General features: G+C 42.5%; 1 protein-coding gene and 1 long non-coding RNA gene across 2 annotated transcripts; one reads left to right on the top strand and one right to left on the bottom strand.

The window, feature by feature from the left end:
* Nucleotides 1-540: 540 nt before the first annotated feature.
* On the bottom strand, nt 541-10,513 carry LOC105006728 (shaker-related potassium channel tsha2). The gene is made up of 2 exons (XM_010865384.3): nt 6,511-10,513; nt 541-591 (listed from the first exon to the last, which is right to left on the bottom strand). Exon 1 carries the CDS (start codon nt 10,074-10,076, stop codon nt 8,607-8,609), a length of 1,470 nt encoding a protein of 489 aa, XP_010863686.1. The 5' UTR covers nt 10,077-10,513; the 3' UTR covers nt 541-591; nt 6,511-8,606.
* Nucleotides 781-17,330, top strand: LOC109616555. Its single transcript, XR_002197746.3, has 3 exons — nt 781-790; nt 3,598-3,600; nt 17,196-17,330. It is a non-coding gene; the product is annotated as an uncharacterized LOC109616555 (long non-coding RNA).
* Nucleotides 17,331-18,091: the final 761 nt, after the last annotated feature.

Below are 18,091 nucleotides of genomic sequence, written 5' to 3' on the forward strand. Positions count from 1 at the left end.
ATCGACAATGTTGTCCATCTGGTTCCACGTAGATCGACAATGTTGTCCACCTGGTTCCACGTAGATCGACAATGTTGTCCACCTGGCTCCACGTAGATATACAATGTTGTCCACCTGGTTCCACGTATATCAACAATGTTGTCCATCTGGTTCCACGTATATCAACAATGTTGTCCATCTGGTTCCACGTATATCAACAATGTTGTCCACCTGGTTCCATGCAGATCAACAATATTCTCCATGAGGTGAACATGATGTCCAGTCATTGTGGTGAAAAGGAGTCTCATACCTCTTTTCTCAAGTGAGTCATATTTTGTTTAATTGTAATAATCTATTTAATAATTTTTTGCAGTTTTCCATTGTTTATTCAAACTTTTTCCCTCTCAAAGGTAAAGACCGTGACGGTGTGTTTGCCAGAGAAGGCCTCCAGGGTCTTGTCCTTGGAGAGACTGACCCAGGGACTGGAGTGTTTCTGTTGGACCTGGAAGAGGGACTCTGGCTCTGGGTGTGGTTTTGGTTGTAGTTCTGGGTGTGGTTTTGGTTGTGGTTCTGGGTGTGACATGCACCATGGACGGAGGGATGTTGCTTCCCCTGAAATCCAAAAGAAAACACAATTCAATGTTTTTACTTGTGCGAAACGCAGCACCTTTTTCAATCATTGTCAGAAAATAAATAATTTGCTTAGGAAACATGGTGCTTCAAATGCTTTTTCTTCTAAGAATTTATCTTAATAATTATTGAAGTTGTAATTATTGGATGGTTATATTCTGTTCCATATTCCAAGTAACTTGTCTTGGTGCAGTAGTATGGTTTCAAATCATGCAATCAGAGAGCAACAGAAAATGCAACCATGCAAAAACCGTGATCCCCATATTGTTCCCAGAGATAACCTGCTGTGCTGTGAGCTGCTGTCAGTGACAGGGGAACAGCATGACTGGTACAGCCTGTCACTGTGATCCCTCCCAGATGGGCTGCAAGCCTGCACTGTTCCAGTTGGTGTCAGAAACGCAGTACATACTGTAAGCATCTGGGATCACAATGCTTTAACAGAGGTCACCAGACCTCCCGAAGGGGTCGCTTACAGAGGTCACCAGACCTCCCGAAGGGGTCGCTTACAGAGGTCACCAGACCTCCCGAAGGGGTCGCTTACAGAGGTCACCAGACCTCCCAAAGGGGTTACTTACAGAGGTCACCACACCAACTGAAGGGGGTCTTCAGATCTACCAAAGAGGCGTTTTGTGCACTTTGTTTTAGTTTCATTCACGATGATTCCATTCATGTTGAATTCTGCTACTCTCCCCTCTTTCTGTCCCTCCCTCCCTTCCTGTCCCAATCTTTCGTTTCTCCTCCTACCTGCTGCTGAATCCTTTCTTGTGCTGCGATACTCTACCTTAGTACAGTCCGTCTACCTAGCTCTCTGGACATTCCCATATCCACACACACACAGATGTATGAGTACACCACATGCATAAACCTTTAGGCTTCTTCCAAACAGCCACACTGATGCCTGTCTTCTGAACACACACACACATTCTGCATAACACTGCAGGCTAGCGCCAATCACCAAAGTCCTATCAGAATAATCAAGATGAAAAAGGGAGAGGGGAGATCAGGGAGGGAGGTAGAGAACTACAAAGCATCCGTCAATTCCTGTTTACTATGACAGATTCATCATTCTACACAGAGATGTGACTGTTGCTAGGCACTGCCTGCTATCTACTACCAACCCTGAACTGTCATCTAGTAGCACCTATTAGCATGACCGCTACTATACCACTCTGCGATTCAGTAGCATGAATTAGCATAAGTGTACCACTATGCCATTTAGTTGCATAAATTAGCATTACCAGTACCACAACGACATTTAGTAGTACCTATTAGCGTCACCACTAGCACTATGCCATTTAGTAGCATCTATCTGAATAGCTGCTACAATTACACCATTTAGTAGCATTTATTAGCATCACCACTACCATGATGCCATTTAGTAGCATTTATTTGCATCACCACTACCACGATGCCATTTAGTAGCATCTTTTAGCATCACCACTACCACAATGCCATTTAGTAGCATTTATTAACATAACTGTTATGACTACGCCATTTGAAAGCATCTGCTAACACTAGCACAATACCATCTACTAAAATGGCTGTATTCCCAGCACAACACCATCTAGAGGATTCTGTTAAATCCATGTACTAAAATCCAATAGCAATGTTATTCTGGCAGTTCCTTCCGTCTAATCATGGTGGTTCCAGCTGCTTTCTGCTCAACCATTCATTATTTTGCAGCTGAATAGTCTGTTTTTCTCTGTACGTATGTGTCTGTTTGCCCGTCTGTTTCTCGGTCTGTCCGCCTTTCTGCCTGTTTGTCTGTCTGTTTGCCTGTCTGTTTGTCTGTCTGTCTGCAGCATCTATACATATGGCTGAGGCATCGTTCATGTGGTGTGTCTCCATGGCAGCCACAACTTCTCCATCTCTCATCCCTTACCTGCTTTGATGGGGGGGGGGGGTTCTTTTAAACAGAATGGACCAGGTCAGCTGTGGAGCTGATCATCAAAGTTTTAGTCAACTAATGTGTTTCATTATTGCTGTCAACTCCATCATCCTCTGACAACATGAATACCACAGTTTGTATCTGAGCACAGTAAACTAATATGATGTTGACGGTATCAAACACTGGTGTTTTCTCCAAATTGATCCTCTTTCATTGTTGAGGTCTTGAATCTTTCAATATTGAGTTATTCTTGTAATATTTAAAAGTCCATGTTTTTTTAAATAAGGGCACCAAAGCAGAGAAAAGCTGAACACAACACATTTATGACTTTGTGACATCATTGATTTTGGCCCTTTCTAGCCACACCCACTGGAATACTTGTCCTCAGGCCAGTACTGTGTTCCAGAGGGTGGATTTTTGTGTTTGAGGGCAGAACTATGAGTTTGAGGACAGGCAACCTGCTGCATCCCCGCAGACAGCGCTGGCTAAAACACCACAAGCCAAAACACAGCTGGCTAAAACATTGCAGGCCAAAATACCGCTGGCAAAACACAGCTGGATAAAACACTGCTGGCAAAACACCATGGGCAAAATACCACTGGCTAAAACAGTGTGGGCAAAATACCGCTGGCTAAAACACCGCTGGCTAAAACACCACAAGCCAAAACACTGCTGGCTAAAACACCACAAGCCAAAACACTGCTGGCTAAAACACTGCAGGCTAAAAAAATGCTAGCAAAACACAGCTGGCTAAAACACCACTGGCAAAACACCATGGGCAAAACACTAAGGGCTGAAGCGCCACTGTCTAAAACAGTACGGGCAAAACCCTAACACTGCTGCCTAAAACACAGCGGGCTAAAATTACGCTGGCTAAAACAATGCAGGCAAAACACAGCTGGCTAAAATCCATACGTCATTTGAGTTTCTATATTTCCTTTTAAGTCTGCTAATTAAAAACCATGCAGCTAGCTAACTGTAGCTAGCTATAGTACCCTGACTACACTTTGTTTTATAACGACAGTTATGTAGCTAATTCCATGTTATGTTTGCTTTGAGTAAAAATATTGCCTTACAGACAGTGCAATACTTTTTTCAAGAATGTATGGGACACTGAGGAAACAGGAAGCATAGAGTTATGCAAGCTTGAATACTTGGGAAACTGTTTGTCTGATCGTTTTGGCAAATCAGTGCAAATAATATAATAATTGTCGACCTAAATATCGGTATGGGCTTTTAATAATTTTGAGTTTGTATGTTATAAACATGTGAGACAGAGTTGTTTTGGTGTCTAACTTAAACAACAGATTCTGTTATTAAGCTAATAGGCCTACTAGTAATGCAAATGTAGTAATATTCATAGTCAATAACATTAATGTTTATTTGAGATAACATGGTTTATTTTGGGTCTGTTTGAAGTTATTCTAGAGACATTGTGAGTGGGTTGAGTGATGCTATTCATCTACGTCAATGCATTATAAGAAAGCATATACAGCACAGATGAAGGAACTGAGGGGCTGGGGTTAGACTGGTAGCAACCACCACAGGGTGTCTGATCAGAACCACAGGAGACAAGATTCACAGTTTGATACAGTCAATGAAGTTCCACAGAGTTACAAGACACCCATCCAACACTGCTCTCTATGATTCAAACCTGGCATGGATTATGGTTCAATGCTATAAATGTTCATGAACTAGCTAGGAAATCACGAAACGAACAATGAATTTCAGCCACCAGATTTTGAAGAGAGGAAATGACTAAACGGAAATTACGTATTCATTTTAGCCAGAGGGCTTTTTAGCCAGGAAATGAAAGAAACAGAAATGATGTATGAATTTTAGCCAGCAGTGTTTTTGCCCAAGGTGTTTTAGCGAGCGGTGTCTGCATGGCTGCAACTGGATGCTATCGATTTTGAGGGCAGAGTTGTTTGTCTGAGGGAGGAGTTGCGTGGCAGAGAGAGGTGTTGCTTGGTGTTTGATACAAGGTTGAACCAGAGCCAGAGGACAGAACTTCTTAGCACTGGAGACACAAACACATATATACACACACACACACACACATTAGAACACACAGTTACAAACACACACACCTCTAGCAACCGACAAATGGACAGATGGACAGACAGGCAGACATATGGACTGAGACACTAAAAATAGCTGTCAGCTAGAATTAACCTACACACAGACAAACAGTCACACAGACGTACCAAAACAGAATGGAAAACACACACACACACAGAGCTGACAGCAGCTAACTATCCTTCTCTGTTTAATGTCATTATTGGGGCGGGGTCCCTGGAGGCGGGGCTAACAGCATAACAGGCCCTCCCAGGAGGGTTCTAATGGGCAATGGTACACACACAAACACACACGTCACACACTCACACACGTCACACAAACACACACTCACACACTCACACAAACACACACTCACACACTCACAAAGACTGACCATTGTTATTTGCTACTGTTGTGATTAATCTCAATCAAGGGGATTCCTAAGGCCATAGGTCATGATAACTGTCTGAGTCTCGGATGATGATATAGGCAGGGGTCAGAGGTCATACTATCACTATGTAGATATATTTTAGGACCACTAAACTTAACCACTAACCCTAAATCTAACTTTAAGGTGGTGCATGGTATTGGATAGTGTTATATAGGACTGTATATTAAGGTGGTGCATGGTATTGGATAGTGTTATATAGGACTGTATATTAAGGTGGTGCATGGTATTGGATAGTGTTATATAGGACTGTATATTAAGGTGGTGCATGGTATTGGATAGTGTTATATAGGACTGTATATTAAGTTGGTGCATGGTATTGGATAGTGTTATATAGGACTGTATATTAAGGTGGTGCATGGTATTGGATAGTGTTATATAGGACTGTATATTAAGGTGGTGCATGGTATTGGATAGTGTTATATAGGACTGTATATTAAGGTGGTGCATGGTATTGGATAGTGTTATATAGGACTGTATATTAAGGTGGTGCATGGTATTGGATAGTGTTATATAGGACTGTATATTAAGGTGGTGCATGGTATTGAATAGTGTTATAGTATCCAGTTGTGTGGTTCATCCAACCATTGGTTATTTACAGTATCTATCCTTCTATTTCTTCAGCTCATATCTCTCCAGTAAAATATCTGTATCAGAGACTGGTATCTCTGTATCTCTGTGATACTCTGTTCATACAGGCGTTGTACAGATGGGATACTCTGTTCATACAGGCGTTGTACAGATGTGATACTCTGTTCATACAGGCGTTGTACAGGTGTGATACTCTGTTCATACAGGCGTTGTACAGATGTGATACTCTGTTCATACAGGCGTTGTACAGATGTGATACTCTGTATGGCCACAATGTGTGGGAGATCTCAGACAATAACATCCTATTTTAGCTGCAGCTGAGCAGGGTCCAATCACAAGGCAGAAGCCTGCTGACACCCACAGGCACACGCACACCAGCCGACACACATTCTACAGGCCCACACTGCCACCTAGAACACAAGCACGGTACTGCATCTGAGCTAGAGCCAGACTAGAAAATGGTTCTGACAGGATTTATTCAGATGGACAGGTATACTGACTGATGTGTAAAATGCAGTCTGTTTGTCACTCCACCTGTCTGTCTGCCTGTCAGTCCACCTGTCTGTCTGTCTGCCTGTCAGTCCACCTGTCTGTCTGCCTGTCAGTCCCCCTGTTTGTCTGCCTGTTACTCTGCCTGTCTGTCTGTCACTCTGCTTCTGTCTGTCTGTCTGACTGTCACTCTGCCTCTGTCTGTATGTCTGTCACTCCGCCTCTGTCTGTCTTTCTGTCTGCTATATTCTGTTGTTAGAAGTGAGTACTGGTATTGTAAGAGGGTGTACACAGTACATGGATTTAAGCAGAATCCTCTAACTTCAAATGGAGTTAAGTCTTTGATCAACTTTGATCTGGCTACTGCGTCGCCAATTCCATCCAGAAGAAAGGGCCAACAGTGAGTGAACATTCTGGAACAACTCACCTCCAGATAATCTGTTGTCATCACTGGTCCAAACTCCAGAAGACACCCAGGAAGAAGACTTTTTAGCAGGTGCCCTTTGTTTGTTTCGGCCACGTATGTGCAGACATGTCCTCTGACGTATTGGCTTCCACATCTGCCATTTCAGCAGGTCCCGCCTCTCCTCTTGTAATCCAACCAATGTGGCAACAGTTAGAGTTATTCATCCATACAGTCACGACACAGCCTGACTCTATTCCAAAGGTTATTTGCTTCCACCTCCAGCAGAGATTCAAACGCACCACAAGAAAAAAGACAATGGGGAGACCGAGCCTGATGGATTTCTGCTGTAGCAAGGTGATCGTGTGGAAGCATATGGCAACATAGTCAGTCTGGAAAGTGACCAAGGTCGCTTGAAAGGTAGTCAGTCTGAACGTAATCATGAGGACCTGTATAATGGTGATTGTGTATTACATCAGTAGACAATGTGCTGTTAATTCTTCTACATCTGAATCAAGAGAGATTGTTGCCACTTACAGTGTGGAACTCTATTTTTACAACATGTTTTCATGTAAGACGGTTCAAATTAACTGTGTAGGGATGTGTCTGTCTCTGTCTGTTGCTCTGCATGTAACAGACCCACTCCCAGGACTTTGAAATGGCCATCACTGGTGCCAAAATAATGTACATCGCTATTTTAGCATATTTTTACATTAGCCAAGGTCGGTCGTGTACCAGCATGCACTGGGCGCATTGACAACAAGTTACATTATGTTGTCAGTCAAACCTTCCGTCCGTCCGCTGTTCACTTCAGCAGCGGACAACCGAGTCCTCCCGTCAGAATAGAACAGAACAATCTGGAAGGTTGCTATAGAAACCACCTCTGCGTCCACACGTTTGCAGTTCCCTAACCATCCACGCAGTGACGCTGAGGATACGGAAAAATTCTCCCGGCAATTGACCGTCCACAAAAGCCTACCAAGTGCTCTGCTCATTCCCCCAATCAAGTTTAAAATGCATTCATTCATGCATTCGTAGTATTTATAGAATCATTATCTGAGATACGTATATTATAAACTTTATGTTCACTATGCGCAAACAGGCTTACTTAATCTTAAACATTTGGTGACCTGGTATAATAAATAATAAAAAACGATGTCGAGAACAGCCTCAACAGCAACCATTCGATTCGTTCGATTCGGGTTCTACGCTGTTTTTAATTGATCCACAAGTACGTTATTTAAAAGTACGTGTTGTCCTTTTTAAAAACGTCGAATTTAAAGGTCGACAAGCCGAATACAACGTCCGGACTCGTCCTCATACCCGCTGCATGTGTGATTCTAGCGACAGGTGCTTAGCCGAGTGTACGTGCTGCTCCCAACTGGACCCGCACCAGTAAAGCTTCAGTGTTTCCACCGTAACAGAACGCGGCATTCCCCGCGTGGATGGCGCGACACCCGTAATTCCATATCTGACAGACCGGATAGACGAGCTCTCGGCAGCCACGCAGTGCATCGTGGTAATGCCACTGTAATGGACGAATGGAAAAAGCATGACCGGTTATATGATGATAGAAAAGAAATAGGGGTGCCGATCCATTCATTGAATGACCTTGATGTTTTAAGCAATTCCACGTGCCCGGGCTATAAGATTATTATAGATTATTTATACAAATTGGTCCTGTCATGACGTCAACCGAACACCAAACGGGCAAATCATATGTAAACTTTTGAAAACCACGAGACGACCTGCAATTAGGATTAATAAATTACTATTACTAAGAGATCACGTTCATAAAGTGCTAGAATAAAAGGGGTGGTTTGATTGATTACTTGGATATTGTTTATTAGGCGAACACCTACAACAAATATGAGCGCGCGCAATGGAAGACTGTTTTCAGGGAAGATCACGAGCCACGGTTGATTTATCCACTGTCACAATACTTTAATAAATAATTCCTTTTGCATTAAGAAGTGCCAGAAATAACAACGAGCCAACCGAACTCTAGCCAGAGCTCTGAATGAGGATGGAGGCTACTCACAGAAAGAAACGCATGGTTTCTTCGCATATCTTGTATGCATTTTTTTCATTGATGCGTTTTTTTAAAAACAATCCCACATTCATACATCAGTGAGCTTCCCCGTATAGGCTTTGTGTGGGCTGCAGTACGCTTTGTGTGGGCTGCAGTTGGTATATTTGATGGAGTCAGCGTCCTCCGTGTCCATGTAATCTGATTTGGAAAGCGACGGTTGGCTGTCACTCTTTTTGAATTCCCCAAACGACGGTTGCTGTTCCTGGCCACAGGTCACATGAGTGTACTGAAACTGCTCCTCGTGCTCCGTCTCCCGGTGATAGAAGTAGTTGAAGTTGGACACAATGACAGGGACCGGTAACGCGATGGTGAGCACCCCAGCGATGGCGCACAGAGACCCCACGATCTTTCCCCCAATGGTAACAGGGCACATGTCCCCGTAGCCTACGGTAGTCATGGAAACCACAGCCCACCAGAAGGCATCGGGGATGGAGCTGAATCCCGATTCTGGGTCATCGGTCTCGGCGAAATAGACAGCACTGGAGAAGAGGATGACTCCGATAAAGAGGAAGAATATGAGCAGCCCCAACTCTCTCATACTGGCCTGTAGGGTCTTCCCTAATATCTGGAGGCCCTTAGAGTGTCTGGACAGCTTGAAGATCCTGAACACCCTGACCAGTCGGATGACCCTGAGGATGGCCAGGGACATGGCCTGCTGTCCGTTCCCTTGGTGCTCCGCCAGCTCCAAGCCCAGAGTGATGAAATAGGGCATGATCGCCACAATGTCAATGGTGTTCATGATGTTTTTGAAGAAGGCCGGCTTGGAGGGGCACGCTAAGAACCGCACAAGCAGCTCGAAGGAGAACCAGATGATGCAGAGAGTCTCCACTATAAAGAATGGGTCTGTGAATGGGTTGGCCTTTTTAGCGCGTGTAGTTCCATTCAACGTCATATCGGTGTTCACATGTTTCTCCTTTTCATCCCTGAACTCAGGCAGTGTCTCCAAGCAGAATATTACAATAGAAATTAAAATCACCAGAACAGAGACTATAGCTATTCCTCTGGCGGGTCCCGAGCTCTCTGGGTATTCAAACAGCAGCCAGACCTGCCGTTGGAACTCATTGTCTGGCAGAGGTCTTTCCTCTTCCTTTATAAACCCCTCATCCTCTTTAAAATTTTCAATTACATCCTCACCCAATTCGTAAAATTTTATCTCCTCCAAAAATATGTCCAAGGGGACGTTGACTGGTCTCCTGAGGCGCCCTCCGGACTGGTAGAAGTAGAGGATTGCATCGAAGCTGGGCCGGTTCCTGTCAAAGAAGTACTCGTTTCTCAGAGGGTCAAAAAAGCGCATTCTCTTCCTCGGGTCCCCCAGTAAGGTTGTGGGGAATTGCGCGAGCGTTTTTAGTTGGGTTTCGAAGCGCAGCCCGGAAATGTTGATAACCACGCGCTCGCAGCATTCCTGGACCGCTCGCTGGTCCGCGGGGTCGTACACATCTTGGGACAGGGCTGCTAGTGCCACAGTCTCATCGTGGTTCTCTACGGGCACTACTGTCATCTTTCTCCCCAGAGGGCAACAGCTTCTTCTCGCACCTCAGTCACCGCTAGACTGTGTCTGCGTCGTGCCTTCCCCAAGCCCCCCTCTACCCGCGCGTTAGTCCGACCGCACTATTTTGTAATAAACAAACCAAACCAGTCACTTGTGGAACGATGGAAAGGGCTCCGCTCTGTCTGCGTCTCCTCTCCTTATGGCGCTATTCTTCTCACGTCTGCGGACGGGTTGTTTTTGTTCGCATTTTTCTCCCTTTGCGAGATGGCTCATCCAATCCCCTTCCCCTGCACGCTGTTTTTCTGTAGTATTGACTGTCACATTCACAGCATTTAAAACAGCATTGCCCTCCCCACGCTGACGTGTTAGACGGTCTCTCACCGAAGAAAGAAAACACAGGCTACACATGCACTCTCCGAAGACGGAAAACACGCCGTACACACTCACGTACGCCTGTTTGGTCTCTGAATGGTCTCAGATAGTTGAACACACTAATGACGTCCCATTGCCTGGCACCAATAAAACGTGCCATTCGATATTAACATAAATCGTGCTAGATTAAAAGTCGTGCGTAATTTACCTGTTGTCATTTTTCAACACAACAAGGATTCAAGGTTATGGGGCGGGATTAGGGTTATATTATATTTCTAATATGATGTTGGGTGTTTCTGACTGAGCATGAATGAGATGTGGAAGCGTTTACGCACAGTCTATTCCAACCGTGATTATGGGAGCACATATAACCAGGGCTTAAACACTTGTTCTGAATACGAGCATGTCTTGTTATAACCAACATTTGATGATGTATCCCATTAAAACGCAGTCCATTTGTCCATTTAGGATAAATATGAGGTTATTCAGAAATAATTAGTTTATTTGTAAAAATGTTTTAAACCATTGTTTTGAATAGGCTACAAATAGTACAGAATTTGTTGAAATGGCTTTGGAAAAGCCTACCTGTGGCTCGTGGTTTCCCTCAACATTAGGACAGAAACTGCAATGTCACCCAGAGAATATTCAGACATTATGATCATGATGACGTCCATTCCTACATACTCTCTCTAACTCTCTCTCTTTCTGTCTCTCTCTTTCTCTCTCTCTTTCTCTCTCTCTCATCTGCACTCATTGAGAGACAGTTGTGCACAACATCTTTCCAACTACCACAAGTAGTTATTGCACGCAAAGAAATGATAGTATGACTCATTTATTGTTTACTAATAAGATGAAAAAACACAATTTTCCTTTCAGGTTTTGGCACAATTAATGCATGTGTGACGCATGTTAACTTCCGTTAAGGCATGAACCACAATGTGCTTTTTTTCTCCATCACAACATAAATTGGGCCCACTCAGCTCAGGGAAACCAAACCCATATCCAACTCTAGGTGTTGGAGTAACTCTGTTCAAAGTGAGATTCTATGTGATTAAAACATGCTTGAAGTTCTACATTCCATCTTGTTCAGGCTGAAGTGTAAACAGTCCTGTAGCTCACAGCACAGAGAACCACCATGGTCCAAGCCGGATCTGGACTGGTCTGTGGTTGGAGGGGGTTGGAGGGGTTTGGGTCCAAGCAGGAGGGGAGAAATATGACGTCTCTCTCTGAAAATAGCTCCACTCAGAGGGAAAGTGTCTTTTCCCATGGAGTGCTTGTACCGGAGGGATTGGGAGCGAGGGACCAGCTGGGTTAGGATCTACTACATATATTAGTGATGTCATACACTTAGTATATGTAGTGCTTTTCATTTATTTTACTTATGGGGAGGAGAGTGAATGAATAAGCCAATTAAAAGCTGGGGACACCAAATTTAAAACCCCATGTCTTACAATCAGTGCCGTGGGATTTTTAAAAATGATTCAGCTAAATAGGGAAGCAGTGCAGTTCTGCCAATAAGTATTTTTCCTCAGTTTAAAAATAAACGAGCAGAAATGGGTTCACAACCCCTTATTTAGGAAACACTGTAATAAGCCAGCATCATTACTCTAAGCATAATTCTTCCATAATAATAACATACACGATGGCACCTGTGGTCAAAGACCAGGACCAACAACTGGATGGTTGCTGGTTCAAATCCCAACTCAGATCTGGAGTGAGCCAATAATTAGCATGTTAATTTAGCTTGAACAAGGCCCTTAATTCATTTCATTTGGCAAAAGCCTTTCAAGAAGCTCAAGGACTGTTGATAATTGCTCCAAGATATCAGTTGCGGAGCCATGCTTCTAGCATTTCCATTCTGTGTAACTTAAACAACAGTGAAGTGCATCTTCCCAGGTATGTGCCTTATAAGATATTCATTCACAAAGTAAAAGTGTTTGCAAAACATTAACATAAAAGCACATCTGGAGATTCCTTTGTGTGCAGCACTGCACAGAATATGATCTTGGTCCTCAGCAATGACCTTCTGTTGGTCGTTTCTCCCTGGAGATCTGCAATAGTCTTATATTTCCCACATACACACAGATACACAGACAGATAGAGAGACACACATTCACACAGTACATACAGACAAATATACACACACACTCCCAGAGACATACACACACACACACACACACACTCCCATTAATATGTATGTGTGTGGTAGTGGTTTGTGAATGTCCTTTAGCTATTTCATTTGGAGCACAGTGATTTACATAATTCTAAACCAGCATCCAGTAGTTGCTGCTGGTTTATATGATTCATGGAATTCAAAGGGGTTCAAAGCAAAAACAATATGTACTTAAATATACAGTCTGGAACTTCTGTGATCAACAAAATATTTGTTTAAACCTTCCATTTTGGTCTGGATTTGTAATATGTTGTTGATGTGCAGTATCATCAAGTAGTAGAAATACTATCATACCTGAGTTAACCATGCTATTCTAGTTTGAATGCATGTGGTTTTGATGATATACAGCACAAATCTACACATAAACGACCAAATCCAATTTCCGGGGACCCTTCTTGACTCTATTGCGTCACTTTTAGAACCAGCGGTCCAAAATCACAGAATTTGTCTGTAAAATCTTGTTTGTGTTCAGTTGCTAAAAGGAGGAATATAAAAAATAATTGTCTGTATCCAGATCTTGACTTAGGTCAGGGGTAAAAAAAGCTGTCAATGAATGTCAAAGCCAATGTCAATGAATGTCAAAGCCATGACAAATGTCAACGAATGTCAAAGCCATGACAAATGTCAACAAATGACAAAGCCATGACGAATGACAATGCCATGACAAATGTCAACGAATGTCAAAGCCATGACAAATGTCAACGAATGTCAAAACCATGACAAGTGTCAATGAATGTCAAAGCCATGACAAATGTCAACGAATGTCAAAGCCATGACAAATGTCAACGAATGTCAAAACCATGACAAGTGTCAATGAATGTCAAAGCCATGACAAATGTCAACGAATGTCAAAACCATGACAAGTGTCAATGAATGTCAAAGCCATGACAAATGTCAACGAATGTCAAAACCATGACAAGTGTCAATGAATGTCAAAGCCATGACAAATGTCAATGAATGTCAAAGCCATGACAAATGTCAACGAATGTCAAAGCCATGACAAGTGTCAATGAATGTCAAAGTCATGACAAATGTCAACGAATGTCAAAGCCATGACAAATGTCAATGAATGTCAAAGCCATGACAAATGTCAACGAATGTCAAAGCCATGACAAATGTCAACGAATGTCAAAGACATGACAAATGTCAATGAATGTCAAAGCCATGACAAATGTCAATATATGTCAAAGCCATAACAATGACAGCTCATTTTGGGGGATTCTCTGCTTTCTTCTGTCAGTAAACACACTAAAGAGAGCAGTTGGCTAAACAGATGGAGGACACCAGGCTATCCTACGGTCGTGACTCATGTGGAATCACATGTGATTCCCGTCCACACAGTCACATGTGATTCCCATCCACACAGTCACATGTGATAGGGGGCCCCTGACTGATAGAGAGTCCCTGACCGATAGAGAGCCCCTGACCGATAGAGAGCCCCTGACAGGGGATTGTCGGCCCCAAATTATATTTTTCTTAGGCCCCACGAAATGGTAGAGCCCGGCCCTGAGCAGCCGTATCATGATCCCAGGTTCTATTTCATTCTATTTTATATTCTATTTTATGATATTATGTCTTCTATTTTATGTTAATCACTCTATTGGAGCTATTCTATTTTGTTTAAACTGTTCTGTTGTGTTTTATTCTATTTGGTTCAAACTGTTCTGTTGTGTTCTATTCTGTTTGGTTCAAACTGTTCTGTTGTGTTCTATTCTATTTGGTTCAAACTGTTCTGTTGTGTTCTATTCTATTTGGTTCAAACTGTTCTGTTGTGTTCTATTCTGTTTGGTTCAAACTGTTCTGTTGTGTTCTATTCTATTTGGTTCAAACTGTTCTGTTGTGTTCTATTCTGTTTGGTTCAAACTGTTCTGTTGTGTTCTATTCCGTTTGGTTCAAACTGTTCTGTTGTGTTCTATTCTTGCAGAGTCTCCATTAACGTTCAAGACACATGTAGGAGTGAATGACAGGTATCTCTGGTAACTAGGGTAACTAGGGTAACTAGGGTAATAAGCCAAGGAGCGTGCTCGTCTTCCACGTTCTGTGAAAGATAGCATAGGTACTCCGGGAAAATTCAGTGAGACATGTGTGTAGCGTTGGAGGCAGGGCAGAGAATGGGGAGAATGGAGGACTTTTAATATAAGAACTAAGATATAACAAAACTGAAACTAAGACACGAAAACTGAAACGTGACATAACCAAACAATGACCGAAGTGACACTAGGACAGGAGGACTTTAGACTGGGACAGAGATAAGGAACGCAGGGGAGGAAAATAAGAGGTGTCAGGGCTCCAAAGGAGATGAAAATCAACAGGTCCATGCTTCTAATTCGTAAGAGAGGGCGTTGTATTTCATTGGCACGGCAGGCCTGCTGGGACGTGACAATTTGATTGCAGCACCAGAGTGATTAACAAAATATTTAATTCACAATTTATTGAGAATGAAAATATGAAAGACAGTATCTTATGTATGTAAGTATTCAGACCCTTTATGCAGTCCCTTGGATGTTCAATGGCTTTCAAGTCTGGGCTTTGACTGGGCCACCCAAGGAAATTCGCAGTCCCAAATCCACTACTGCCTGAAGGTAGCATGTCATATTAAGGAAGCATGTCATATGGCAGATTTTCCCATCCCTGTTGAGAAACTCTGACGCTGTAGTAGTTTCCCGATCTTCCCTGACCAAGACCCTTCTGGCCTGGTTATTTAGTTTGTCCAGTTTACCAGCTCTAGGGAGAAGCTTGTTGCTTCCAAACTTCTTCCATTTCACAATGATGGAGCCCACTGCGTTCTTGGGAACTTTCAATGCATTCTACAATTTTTACAACCTTCACCAGATCAATACCTCAAACACAATTCTATCTCTGAGCTCTGGGGAGAGTTTATTGGACTTCATGGCATGTTGTTGCTCTGACAGACACTGTGAAGTGTGGGACCATATATAAACAGGTGTCTAACTTTCTAAGTCATGTGAAATTGACTTTGCAGGTTATTCCCGGGGTTGATAAAAGGATGCAGGATGTGTCTAAGCTCACTCTGGAATGGAAAAGGCAATACATTTACACACGTTTCTAAAAACCTTTTTCACATTGTCATCATGTATTTATTGCATGTAGATTGATTACAAATTCAGTGCTTATTAACACAAGAAAATGTGAAGAAAGTGAAGGGGACTGAATACTTCCCTAAGCCACTTGAAACACCATCTAAACCAATCTATTCTTTAAATTGTTAGATTTATTGCAGCTGTTAACCACAATGTTGAAGAAACATACAATGTTTGCCCACAATTGTACATTGAATCAGCCACCTTGCTGGCTTACAGTGATGTCTAATTCCTAATGGAGTCCAGCCAGAATGAAATTGTCAAAACATTTGAATTTGTAAAAATCCGCGAACTCAGTAACGGCTGTTAAAAGTCCAAAGATTAGACGACCCACTGGAAAGGTATTGTTCTGGGCATAGAACAGAAGACTGTCTCCCTGGTCTTGATGAGTGTTCTGGGCATAGAACAGAAGACTGTCTCCCTGGTCTTGATGAGTGTTCTGGGCATTGTCAGGGAAATTTCTGAAACCTGACTATTCTGAGTAAAGGACTGTGTCCCAATGTTTAGATACATAGAGGAGTATGGGAGAGGGGATCTGGGTTTAGTCCTAGGGGGCATTCTTGATTGGCCACAGTAAATTATAGGGTTAATCATCTACCTATCAGTAGGTTGCTCAGATGCTTTAATTCCCCCTTAAGGGTTAAGAAAGTTAACCACATGAGGGAAGACACCATGTCCCTTGTGTCAAGCCCAGGACATGTGATAGAACAAAGGGTGTGTGTTTGGTGAAACCCGCTCAGTTGCTCTGCAGAATAGAATGACCCTGGCTTCCCAGGGTGAATAGAATGATTTTGGCTTCCCAGGGTGAATAGAATGATTTTGGCTTCCCAGGGCAGAGTCTGTAAGGTGGTGGGATCCGAGTGTTGTACGTACATTTCAGATGCATCACAAAAGGTCATTCATTTAGTCCAAGAAACTAATAAAGGAATAGAAGGGCTTCATACAGTTCATGGGTGGGACCCATTCTCAGGACCATTCTCAGGACCATTCTCAGGACTTTCCTCTATGGTTGGTCCCTGGGGGATGATGATATACAAGTTATTGACTACTGCCTTAGCCGCTATTGCCATTTTGGTTGTTTGTGGTATATTTTTGTATTGTTTAATAAAAATTTGTGTTTCTAAATTTGCAACACAGGTAATGGTCCAGAAGCCTGTAAATGAGGATGCAGATGGTTCAGAGATGTTCCAGTTCCCAAATTACTGGGATGATGATATCATAAAAGATCATGTTGTTCAAGAGCATTGTTTGTAGTAGTTTGGAGTTCAATGATTGATGTTAAATGGTCTGATTGGTAAAATTTTGTATGTTAGTATTACATGACATTTTATGATATAGGGCAGATTGTCAGGGACATTTCTGAAACCTGACTATTCTGAGTAAAGGACTGAATCCCAATGTTTAGATACATAGAGGAGTATGGGAGAGGGGATCTGGGTTTAGTCCTAGGGGGCATTCTTGATTGGTCACAGTAGATTATAGGGTTAATCATCTACCTATCAGTAGGTTGCTCAGATGCTTTAATTCCCCCTTAAGGGTTAAGAAAGTTAACCACATGAGGGAAGACACCATGTCCCTTGTGTCAAGCCCAGGACATGTGATAGAACAAAGGGTGTGTGTTTGGTTGACATGGGACAGAGGGGCAGCATCTTACCACACCCCCTTTTCCCTCCTTATATACTGATGCATTTCCTATACTGATTTAAAGATTATTCATTGTTACTTTGTAACCTGTGTATTCTCTCCTTGCAAGAATAAACTGTTTATTGTGCATTTGAGTTTTACTCTGTCTTACCTACCATTTTCGTAAATCGTTTGGACTTTAGAAATTGCCATCACAGCATAGTACAGAAGACTGTCTCCCTGGTCTTGATGAGTGTTTTGGGTGTAGAACTGAAAATGTGGTAGGTGCTGTATGTATCTGAAAACCAACCTTTTCATAGAGAACAGGTTCATTGCCATCACCTCTGTGGTATGTTGTCTTTTGTAAACCTTGCTCATTATGTTTATTATCTGTATGGTCTTCTTTCTAGCATTGACTTATGCTGGAAAGTAATGCATTGATTAGAATTCACTCACTATTTAGCTGTCTGATTGTTTTAACTATCTTTCTTAAAATGCACTGACTGTAATTCACATTGAATAAGAGTGTCTGCTGAATGACTAAAATCTAAAATGCATAATACAAGTTTTCTTTTTTTACCGTGCAATTCTGGCCAGATACCTATACCGATTACACAGCACTTTGCAAGGCTGCTTAGTGTTACTCTCAGGCCTGACATGGCCTGTAAAGCCGGAGCTTTCTATTTCCACTGTGTCTAAAGTAACACTACACCATATGGGGCAGAAGTTAAAAATAGTTACTGTGTTACAGGGTG

This window comes from Esox lucius, chromosome 14 (assembly GCF_011004845.1).
Source record: "Esox lucius isolate fEsoLuc1 chromosome 14, fEsoLuc1.pri, whole genome shotgun sequence".
NCBI classification, from domain to species: domain Eukaryota; kingdom Metazoa; phylum Chordata; class Actinopteri; order Esociformes; family Esocidae; genus Esox; species Esox lucius.